At 35.0% G+C, this 12525-nt stretch overlaps 1 protein-coding gene across 4 annotated transcripts in view; it reads right to left on the minus strand.

Moving 5' to 3' along the window:
• The window catches only part of CAMSAP2 (calmodulin regulated spectrin associated protein family member 2), an 81459-nt gene that overhangs the window by 26076 nt on the left and 42858 nt on the right, over nt 1-12525 (minus strand). For 2 of the 4 annotated variants that reach the window (XM_085068274.1, XM_085068275.1), the window contains exons 5-7: nt 8250-8282; nt 4044-4185; nt 808-947 (exon numbers count right to left, since the gene is read on the minus strand). In XM_085068274.1, the coding sequence (XP_084924400.1) occupies nt 808-947; nt 4044-4185; nt 8250-8282 (315 nt within the window). The remainder of the gene's footprint in view (nt 1-807; nt 948-4043; nt 4186-8249; nt 8283-12525) is intronic. The other 2 variants (XM_085068276.1, XM_085068277.1) reach the window with 1 other exon arrangement.

The following is a 12525-nucleotide window of genomic DNA, read 5'->3' on the forward strand; positions in this document are numbered from 1 at the left end:
CAGAAAAATAATATTTCATTACCTAAAGGCAATCCAACAAGAATCTTAAGCAAATGAAGTGTGTTTTATATAGAAGAAAGTCTTGGTGAAACGTAGTAATGAAAAAATAAAATTACAATTAAGCGAGAAATCATTCAGTTGCTCCATTTCTTTCTGCACAGGCTTAAAGAATTACAGAATAATGTTTTTCCCCTCTTTCTGAAAGAGGAAGGTCTTAGATTGATTGAGAACACTTCATTGTTTACTCAAACAACTGTGTTTGTTGGAACTGTGTTACCGCTTGTATTTGGGGCATCAAGCCATTGGATTTTCCAATGAAATTAACTCAGAAATGTATACTTCTACTAAAGTGGAAGAGCTTTAAGATTAAAACCCATGAAATTATTCTGCACAGAAATGAGTAAGAACAGTGAGTAAAAATTCCGTAAACAAGTCTTCAATATTTCCTCCTTTTGGTAAGGCCTCAATACATTTAAATGCAGATCACTATAACATTTTAACAGAAATATTACAGATTACAGACTTAAAGTAATAATTAACAAGAGAGAAGATAAAGAGGGAAATAGCTTTGCACAAAAAGTTTTTACAAATCCTTTCACAAGTGATTTTTTAAAAAATACTTTGAAATTACTAGAAAAACATAATGGCCAAGAGAAGGTGGTTTTCATTCTGCTGAAATTTGTGTGTTGCATGCTACAATATAAGAGAAGCCATACAGTAGCAGATCTAAATAAATACAAAACATATCATTAGCAAATTAGTCCTGTGGATGTTGCTTGCATTTTTGTTTAATGATTATACTTTTACCTTTATTGAAGAAGCTGCATAGAGCATATCCTCAAGACTGAAATGGCAACACTGGTTGAGGTATTCTTGACAAAATTCTTGAATCAACTGCAGATTATACAGGCTGTCAGCCAAAGACATTGTCTCTTTCAAACAAATATCTAAAAAGAAAGAAAAGAAGCAGAGATTAGATATAGCTACAGATTTGTAAAAAAAGTGCTTTTTGGCTTTTCTGGATTCAGGAACACTTTTCTGGATAAATTCAGACATGATTTCTTACTACCACCAGACACTTTTACCTTTCTATTTCAGAAATGAAATTATGAATTACATTTTATCTTTGCATTTCTATATATTAAGATATTTTTGTAAAAATTAATTGTTTTTCACTATTGAAAAGTGAGTTTGTTTCTGTTTTGCCTTTTGTGAAAATGTAAGTTATTCTCTCACCCCTACTATTTCCATGCAATGAAAAAATGCATTTAATAACTAAGATAATTTTAAATTATTTTTTCTATAGAGCAATGGCAATAAGATACATTTCTCTGTACATATTAGTTCTTTGTCTTCACATAGGGACCCAAGAGCACATTTTAATGTCATAAAGTCTGAACCTTCACAAAAAACAGATTTGTCTTAGGTATTTGTGTTTGTGGATTGAGATGTTTGAGATGAGATTTTCCTAGGAGCTGAAGCCTGTTACATGAATTACCACTCTCTGTTTAAAAGTGCTATTTAAAGACAAAGAAGTGGTGGCTGTGAACAGACTTGTGTCGTTATACAGAATTCTCTGACTACTACTTAAGCCCAGATAATCTCCTGTTCTCTCTCTATGACTCCTTCTTGGAAAACTAAGTAGCAATAATAACTCCCTTGAAAAAAGTCAGTCCTCTTAAAAAAAAGGACTGACAAAAAATTAAATATACTTCCAGAGCATTCATCAGATTTTATTCCTAAAGCAACAGAGTATTACAGAACTCCAGGTAAGTTTTGAATTGTTAAGGATAAAAGGTTTCTTCATAAAGGTAACCTACTTTGATACCAGCAGGATAAGGATTCCCATACTGAGGAAAATCAGACATAGTCCATCATTCCAACCCCATAGATGATGATCAGTAGGAAAAAAAATTGACTAAACTGACTGAAATGAGATGAAATTTAGAAATGTAAAAAGAGAAGTCATACATTTGAATCTAATAAAATTCTAATGTGAGTCACTGAATCCAAGTGATATAGAGCAGGAAGTTATTATGTATTAGCCAGCGTAAAGGTATGTGCCTTTGGCATCAGGCAGCTATGGAAACAACAAACATGATGCTAAAATGTATCAGAAAATTTATTGCCAGTAGTGACAGAGGAGCACTGTACAAGGCAGTAATGAGATGTCAGTCTGGATTTCTGTGTACAGTTACATCCATCCATATTCACGAAAGACAAACCCAAACTGGACTACTTGCAGAGGAAGACTATTGAGGAAAATAATGAGAATGAAAATCCAGATAAACAGGAGAGACCAAAAAGGCTTGGTTCAGGACCCCGGACTAAAACAAGAGGAAGAAAATATATAAAAAATGTAGACACCAGATTAGAAGCTATTTAAACCAAAGGGTACTGGTGGAAGAACAACAAAGGCATGTGAGATAGGCTACAGGCACACTTAGATAAAAAGCAAGAATGAGATTTAAAATCGTGTAAAAAAATTGAACTATACAACAGTGGGTAAGAAGAGTACAGACTTACAAGAGCTTGACAGCTTTAAGACAAACCAAAATCAATTCATGAAAGAGATTATATAATTTTGTACAATAGCCAATTTTTTGACTTGCTGGGAGTCCTTTCTAGTTCTGTATTCCTTCAAGGAAAGCTAGATTTGAAAGTCAAACGAAGACTTAATGAGATGAATTGATCTATTTCAGACTACAGAGAACTCGAGAAAACTTTTTTTCTTTTTTGTTAATGCATTTTTAAGCATTTTTGCATATGTATTTTTATTACCTGCCCTCTTCAGTTTCAATACAGAACCAAATCTCAGTAAAATTCAACATGCATCAAAAATTATATTACCTAAATACAGGGAGGATGAACAAAACTTATTAAAGTGTTTCCAGTTGCTTTGGAGTACCTTTGAATTTACTTCTGAGACAATGACATGCACATTTGTATCTTTAGGGAAGATGATGTCAGGACACCTAACAAGAATATTAAAACTAAAGTTCCAAAGATGACATGTGCCTTGCCCTGTTTAAAGTCAGATGGGAGAGGAATGTGCTGATCATGCAAGGTACACAAGACCTTGCAGGCTGCCTGTGCTCTCAGCCGTGCTGGAATGGTACGGAGGGATCTGGTGTTACCCCAGCCAACACCACCCAAGTTTAACTGTTCCCCAATCCCATGTAATAGTATGCATTTGGCTGCAATATTTATGTAAATTGGAAGTTCTATTTATCAAAATTCACAAGCTGAAGAAGAAAGGTGAATGAATGCATCTTAGGGCCTTTCATCTTCAATGCCTACTGTGCTGGAAGCTCCCTATAAAGTGGTTGTGTAGATGAATTCCAGATTTCAGTCCTTAGCAAGCTGTAAACCCTTCTTCATATTCCTGGATTTCTCAGGATGTTTCTGTGTAAGTGTTCCCACGACATCAAAGGTATGATAGAAAGAACAGAGGCAGAAAATGATGGGTGTTAGCTGCCAAGACATTTTACAGCTCTTAGTTGCCAAGAGGAAGGTATAACTTTAACCAGGCTGCTGAGCAAAAGAATGAGATGAAGCTGCTCATGATCACAGACAATTGTTATTATAGAACAGCACAACACCAATACATTCAACACTATACATTTTTGGTTACTCTATAAATGATCCAGGTAGGCTTCAGGTGAACTAAAAGTCCAAAATACAGAGCAACTATTTGCCATGCAGTGCAGCTATGCAGAGCCCAACTCTAAACGCTTCGAAGTTTTATAACTGTAACTGCTCAGATTCACAAAAAGCATTTATGCAGCTTCAAGAATAAGAGTTTTGCAGGTATGTTCAAGCATGTTTATTTTCGTGTGACAGCATAAAAGCAAGCACACCAGGGAAGGACATCTAGCCTCCTTTTATGTAAATGTAAAAAGAAATAGGCACAAAGTTCATATTAAACCCACCACATTCAAATTCTGCCTGTTGTATATTGAATTCAAGCACCTTGCTTCACCAACATAGACATGGAAACATTTATGGCCATGTCCACAAGCTAAGAGACACAGCAAACATACCCTCCAGTTTAATGATGTCTGGACAGTAGAAGTGGATCAGGGCTGCTAGAGCACAACCATCTGTACCATCCTTCAGCAGATTCTCCACCAATGGAATGCAGGGCAGCTGTTTAAGCAATGTTTGCTCCTTCCGGTAACGAGCCTACAGTTTGAAATGGAGAAATTTAAAGAAACAAAGGTTCTGAAACATAGGAAGAAACATATTCATACTGTAGGTTTTACACTGTCAGTGAAAAAGCAGTATTCAGGAAATAGCTGAATATTCTCAGTATTATAATTATTAAAACTATTCCTGTTATGCTACATTTTGAATGACACAGATAATATCTAAGAGTAAAGCAACAATACTAATATTGAGCTTTTCCTTCAAAATTACCAAGTTTTGATGATCTCTGTATAGCACACTGAAGTAAATAACATTATATACCTTAACTAAAATTTAACAGTCATTACCATACAATCAAAAATGATCTCTGTGCAAACACAGGGAGACAAACCCTTTGCTAGTGCAACTTCAGTTTACTGGCAAGTCATGACTCTGAAGTTAACACACCTAAGTCTCTTGCCCAAAATCTCATTCATATAACTGACTTAATGACAAATCCAGAAACAAGGAAATGTGCATTTGAACAACTTCATTTTTATTACTTGTATGTGTTACTATAAGCAGTCATAAACAGAGAAATATTAATGGTCAAGTGTTATGAGCATGCAGTGACCCAGTTATAATTGGAAATATTTTGAAAATCAAATCAGCATATAAAGAGATCATTAGTTTAGACTATTGAGATAGCATTTATCTGCAACAAATATATTTTTTGTGGGTTTCTTTTCTTTTTGTGATAGGAGTGGAGGGATCACTGAAAAAATGGACTTAATATCATTACCAGTTTTTTCCCCACTTCTTCCTGGGGGAATAAATGGAGGTGGAAGAAAGTGGTATAGATTTAAATTTGTTAGTATTATTTACTAAGACATTTTAAAAACAGTTGCAAAGGGTTATTTTTCTATTCATACCACATACTTATGATGCCAAGAGTTACTGAGTTAATTTTATGCTATTTAACTCCATCTATACACGCTAAACTGCAAGTGTCTCAGTAGGGACTCTGAGAAGTCTTTGTGGAAGCCACTCTTCCTAGCAAAGCTAAAACTGACTGTTTCTACCTCCTACTCTCCATCTTTTGGCTGTGCTGGAGCAATTGCTGATGGGATTGTACAGCAAAACCATTGGTCTGGCTACAGCAACTATCTCGTCTTTTGTTTCTGCAGTGAATGAGTGCAGAAACACTCATGAGTGCACGAGCAGGGATGGAGGCTTTATGGGTGGGGTAGGAATTGTTTAAGCCATCTTTGCACACAAAAAGATCTGTGGAACCACAGACTAACCCTGAGGGCTGCACTTACTGTCACTGGATTTCTGTCAACGATCACGTGGGATTATCTTAGTGAAAGTCAGTGTCTCCCAACTGGCCTGAGAAGTAAAAGCCTAAGCTGGCAAAAGCAGCCACATCAGTTCTAGAAAAATCAAGGGCTTGCACTTGGCCCAGAGAACTTATACCTCAACCAATTAATATTTTTAAAAAAACCCCTGAGAGTTAGTTGTTACTTCATGCTTTTAATGTTGTGGTATTTGTGTGTCAAATATGCTGTATAAAAATTTAAATCCCATTTTTGTGTGCTAGAGGAAACAATAACACCAAACAAAAATCATGTTCCTGTTCTTCATTATTAATGTTCTTTTCTCCATGTTCTTAATACTTACTAGTATTTCTAATGAAAAAGGCCAATTATACTTGCAGTGAAAGCTTATTCTCTCTCACTCTATGGCAATCCAGTGACTCACTGGCAAAAATTCTCTAAGCTTCAAATTCCAAGTTATTATGTCCATGTATGTCCTCAAAATGACTGAAATTAGGTCTATGAAACACCACAATTTAATTATGATTAAGCACGAATAATGGTAACAGATGGACTGAACATCATGGTCCAACTAGCTCTGTTTAATTTATATATTCTTTTGAATAGCATCTTTTAATGGATGTATTAAAAAATATTTGAAACTGAGAACACAGTGTAAATCCTGTCCAAAAGTACACTGCACTTTAGTGATGCCTTCACTGGCCTTATGAACAGTGCCCACCCATGCTAGAAACTGTGTCATATCTTTGAAGTGGACATAAAGGATTTAATTCATTTTAGAGTATGCCAAGCACATTAGTTTAGGAAAAAGAAACTCGTATAACCTGATCTGCTAGGTTCATTAGTGTCTAGCAGGCATCATGTTTCAATTTGGTTGAAAAGATAAAAGAAATTATACTAAAAAATGAAAGACACTGGTAATTGCACTACATTTTAAAGAAACTTCCATTTGAGAAACTCTTCTCATCAGTTGCAATGTTTGCTACTAAATATATATGCAATAATGTCAAAGATTAACTTCTACATTTATTATGAAGCTCTAGAGCTAGCTGAAATATAAATGCTAATACAGGTATCTTGTTTCTGAGATCCTAAACCATCCTGATTTAGCATGTTTGAGCTTATTCCACTTAAACTAGTCTAGGTATAGAGAGACACTTGCCTACAAACAAGGCCAGCTGAAGATGAACCAACAGCACACCAGCTACTCTGTCATAAGTGCTTGTGAGAGTTAATCATTCATGAATGCTCTTACACACCCCACAGTAGATAACATGCTATAAATTAGTTATCAGAGTTTTTAGCTGCCTGTATGCTCAGCAATATCTCTCCCTATGAAATGTGCTCTGTGAAAAGGGAAGAGACAGAAGACTGGCTGGAGTGATAGAGCAGCCTGAGTATTATCAGTAGCACTTTGGGTTTTAACTGCATCTCTAGTGAACTAACAACACAAAGTAACATAAATACCACTAGTTCAAGTTGTTTTATGGATAGCTGGCAGGCAAAATGGAGTTAGCTTCTCAACACATTGAGTATTTTATAGCTGAATATAATTTTTATGCAAAGGAACAGAATCACTAGTAAACTAACACCCTAGACAAAAATAGAACACATAGTCTGAAACTGTTTTGAAGTAGCCTTATTTTGACAAAATAAGACCAAAAAAAATTGTGATATCATGGTCCATCCTAAATTTTGCATTATTTTGTCTATTTAGTTACACTGCCTTAATTCTAAAGGGCTATACTGTGAAGAGCAGTGTATCTGTGTGTGTCACAACTGCAAAGAAAACTTTAAAGAGGCAATTGCCCATGGAGATTGTCAGGAATCTGAACACTGCTCAGGCTCCTAAAGAACTGGTTTTCCAGACAATGAGTAATTTTTTGTTGTTGCCTACATGCAACTGCCTCATTCTTTTCAATTTCTTTTGCAATGTAAGAACAATCTTTTATTACTTATGAAAACAAATAGCTAAGGGACTGTTAGATCAATTACTTGGTAATCTTTAGAGCAATGACAGATGGGAATTAGTTCTTTGGAATTCAGACCAGAAGTATGCAATTCTGCATCTACCTAAACAGCTGTTCTCGGCCAAATCTGTTGCAGAAAAAACAGTATGAATGTATTTCAAGTGTGAATTCCTATATGATAAAGTAATGATAACCCTAAGGTGACACAGCACAGAGAAAACAAAATTTATTATTATTGCAGACATGAAATGTTATTTTTTTATTACTTTTAGTGAAATTATAGTCTCACTAAAAGTAGGCTGCTTTGGATCATCTTGTGTGGGGAGAGATTAACAGCAGCCTTAAATCAGCTGAAAAAATGGGAAATCCTAGACAAATGGTGCAATGATTGCATATGTTAAAAATAAGTAAGATTTCAGATTCCATGTACCATCAATAATCAAAAACTACTTCTGCAAGTCTTTTTTAAAAAGAGAATTGGTATCAAATAGCATGTTTTTACTGAAAGCTTATGAAAAAGTAACTTGCAAATACCCTGATCATTTGACATAAGTTAATAACAGGTAGTACTGCCTTGTACAAACCCACTGACTGCTTGAAAAGTAATTCCTTATCCAGCATCATATCTCACAATTCTTTTGCAAAGATTGCCTTGCAAAACAGGCTTCTGAAGTATGCACTCCTTTGCAGGGCAATCTCCTGTAAAGTTATCCCATACAGATAAATGAAATGAATGATTAGACGAGCATGACATGGACAAAGCCATTCACAAAATAAGCAATTTGATCAAAGTGAAGCAGTTGGGCAAACTTACAGGAACCAGTTTCCAAAACCATTTGGTAGGAGACTTCAGAGGAAGCAGTAGGAAAAAAGGGATAAAAGCAAAAAGCAAAGGGGAAAAAAAAAAAAGGAACATTTTATCAGATTTCATGAATTACTTTTATAAAGCAATTTTCTTTAACATTCTCAGTTTTGTATAACAGTGAGTTGTAATTTAATGGCAAGCATTAGTGCACTGTAACCTCTGCACATTGAGCTAATTAGCAGCAATAACACTGGAGAAATATGTCTGCACTCTTTGTAGATCAACATTATAGTTTTCCCACATGAACAGATAAGATTGTCAGATCAATGCAGTTTTATGAAATGCTTTCACACAGCTAATTGTACTCTACATATGCAATCCGACTGAAGAATTCATTTGAGACTTGAAGTCATGATATCACAAGTATCAAAATGAACTTCAGCAGCACACAAGGGGAAGCAGGGAAGCTAAAGCAATGAGAAAAGGGATAAACACACTGTAGTACAGTACACCCAACTGCAGTGAAGCTGGTGTTAGTTACTTGAAGCCAAACAGTAACATTCAACAATATTTTTAAACAATCATATGACAGTTTTCAGGACAACAAGAGGTACAGGCAGTTATATTTTTACGATGACAAATCACATTAGCATCAGCTGCATGATGTGCAATGACCTGAAATGTAGATGGAGTTTTGACTACTGGCAGAGGAATTATCAGAACTGATACATAAAACTCTAAACTCATACGTGATCAAAAAATACTAATCTGAAGCACAATGACTTTGTCTGCAACTCTGTGCACTAGTCTAGCATAATACTTCTGGTATCAAGAATAAAAATATTATGTACCAGTACTATAAATACACACAGAAAATGTCACCACTCCATTGATTTCATTGTATGAAAAATAAGATAAAAATAAAAATCCATTACCAAAGTGCAGGAAAGAATTTAGTTTTTAATGAAGATAAATATTTTCTGGAAATAGAAAAAAGTTTAAAACTACAATGGAACAAACTGCTACAGAACCTTATTTTATGTAATTGTTAAAATACTATGCTTCTATAAAACCTTGAAAACAACTGTAGTAATGATACAGAGCTTTTATGGAAAAAAGCTGTTGTGCACTAATGGGTGTGCATTAGTAACACAGCTATTCTCAACATCTTTCTCCTCCATTTAACTAGACTGTTGCTGTGGAGAATCCCAAAAGCACTTAGAAGAAATCAACTACAAGATGCAGGTGTATGTGTGGCTCTGGACATTTCTGTCACACCCAACTAAAACACTTTCCACAGGGCTCAGTTTCTCTTCATCTCACTGAAATATAGTCACCATATGAAAAAACATGCAAATTTGAAAACAAATTATCTTATTTTCAACTGCAGTCAGGAATTCTAAACCACATCACGAAGTGAGGTTTTGACTAAATTGGCTGAGACCAGACCTAGGCTGCTTATTATTCTATTTAACACTGACAGGAACATTCTTCTTGCATTTATCAAGGTGCAAATTATTTCAGACCTGGACTCCAAAAGTCCACCAATGTCTACTTAATGCTAGGCTGAAGAAGAACTCCTTGGAAAAAAAGCACACGTTCTTTTCAAATCCAAAGACTAGCTCTTCCTAAGAGTGACAGAACTCAAAACTAGTAATCCAATATATATTTTTATTTATTCACTTGGTTGCAACTGTGATTGAAGTTGCTATGAATATGCTTCAAAGGGGAGCAAGACTTCAGATAATCAAATTTAAATTCAAACATACCATAAGATTTATATATATACATTTTGTAAGGCCACTTAAAGGAAAAGAGATAAAGAAAACCTGAAGTCTCTTGGACAACCTGGGAATTCAGTGGCTGTTAAACTGTCACTTTAGATCAGCAAGAAGAAACTTTTTTGCCCTGGAACTTCATAAAAGTGACTATGAAACAAAATAAGCAGAGAATCCTGGCTGACTTCTCCCCAATGTTTAAAACAACAACAACAACAACATCAAAATAAAGCCCTACAAAACAAAACAAAAGCATTGAAATAACAAAATAGTCCCTCAGGTTCAGGGCCTATTGTTTTATACCATGATTTTTTAATCCCCCCCAACAAAAAGTTTTAAGCATTGCTATGATAAATTTATTGCCATATAAATTCATCTTATGGTGCCAAAACATGATAGTTATGCCTTTCATTCAATGCTTGTTTCTGCTGTCTTCCTTGCACCATCATTCGTGTTCATGCAGCTGCGCATTAATTGGATCAAGAAGCTAATTCTGCTGCAAACCTTTCTTCTTGACAGGTTAGCTTTTGCTAGCAGTGTGGATTTATGAAACATTAAATTGAAAATGGAACTACAGTGTTAGTATTTTACCTTCACGCAAAGAGTTGCATGGTTTAAACTGATCTTAAAGTTTGAAGAATTCAGGTACTTGAATGTTACATTTGTTTCTCTCATAGGATTTGCATTCTCTTAAATCTGTTAAGGCTGATTCAGTCTAAACCACAGAAGCAGACAGAAGAATAACATGTTTTTGGGAAAGCTCCAACTACACTGAAAATCATCAGTTTAACCAGTGCAACTGTACATTCACTACATACTATTCAGTGGAAGCCTGAAAACCAAAGCAATTTACTACAAAACTTGAAGTCCTAATTCCAAAAACAGATGCAAAGACTCTACCAGAAAAAGAAGAGGTTACCACAAATCACCAGCTGATCAAGATCCACAGAGGACTACCTGGAACTAAAAATCATACATACTCCTTCCTCTCTTATCTTCTACAGCTAGTAGCAAAGACAGGGAAAGAAAACAAAAGCAACCTCATAATCTGTTATTAGTGTTTGTATCTATCCAGAAGTAGAAAACAGGTATATCTTATTAATTGTATTATCTAATAATCTGGTATTTGATGTTTAAACCTTGTGTAAATGTAGAAATTTACGATTCATTACAAAAAGGTTCACCACAGTTTTGTAACAACACAGTAAGACATTAGTTTGGCAGGCTTGAAGGTTACACTGAAACAATTTCTCACAACTGAATAATTTACAAATGTTTAACTCTCAGAAATTATGAAATTATTAAAAAAAATCTACTTGTTAACTTTGTTTCATCTTTTACGTGCCTAATTTTGTGGCTTTTTGACCGGAAATTAAAACTAAGGAAAAGTTTTCCCTATTGACTAAAATTATCTGTTCTTCCCATGTTTGCTTGCCCATCTCTTTAATCAGTAGAAGGGGCATTCCAAATTTAAATTAAGTTCAGTTTCAAGACCTGACCATACCTTGGAAACTCTGAAACTTAAATAAACAAATATTTTGTCTAAAAAAAGGAGACAGCAAAGCTTCTTAAATTTTAGAATGGAGTCTTCACGTTTTGAACTGCTAACTGTCTTGGTAACATAGAGAACTAATACCTAACCCCAGCACAATATGAAATGAAAAATTATATACATATTTCAACAATGCCCAAGCCTGGTACAGAAATTTAGCTACAGTTATTTCACAGCTTTGCTGAGGTGCAGAGCTAAGGCCAATACATCATTGATTCTGTGCTTTCTAAGGAGGAATACATGGGCTGATGCAATATGGGGACAGATAACCAGCGTAAAACACCTGGGCATCTGGGAATGAATACTAAGAGATGCTTGACAGGAGTGACATGATAATTTAACAAACCCCTGTTAGAAATGCTGACCAACTTGATTTGATGCAATGGACCGATCCAATGCCTCTGTGCTAGTTTTCCTTGTAAAGCCAGCATTCAATATAATCCTCAGTTAAGAAATACAGGGCATGTGTTTCTAAACCTCAGATGTTTGCATGCATGCAATGACCATTACCTTTAAGAAAAGTGAGTGGCAACTTGGGAAATAGTGTGAAACATATGACTAAAACAAAAGCTAAGATATCAGAGTAGTAAATTAGCCATCACTTTAACAGACCCATGTTTCTCAGAGAAAACCCGAAGTTAAATAATCCTCATGCTAATACAAACTCCAAGCATGGAATACCTTACTTGACAATGTAATTTATGGAGCTGAATCCTTACTGAGGCAAAAAACCTAACATGTACCTGGGATAATGGTACCAAAAATTCACTGTACATTAGAGATGGTCTTAAATACAGGTTTTTTCCATGTTAAGTTGAGTGATTTTGTTATTTTGCAAATGCATTTGTACCTTGGCCAACAGAACTGGGCTCTTGTGCTCTGTTACAGCTTCCAAATTCATATAAAACACCACAGAAGCATATGCTATTTTTAGGTAAATCTGTTATTCCACTGA

Source organism: Lichenostomus cassidix, chromosome 8, assembly GCF_008360975.1.
Source record: "Lichenostomus cassidix isolate B80296 chromosome 8, HeHo_3.0, whole genome shotgun sequence".
Taxonomy (NCBI): domain Eukaryota; kingdom Metazoa; phylum Chordata; class Aves; order Passeriformes; family Meliphagidae; genus Lichenostomus; species Lichenostomus cassidix.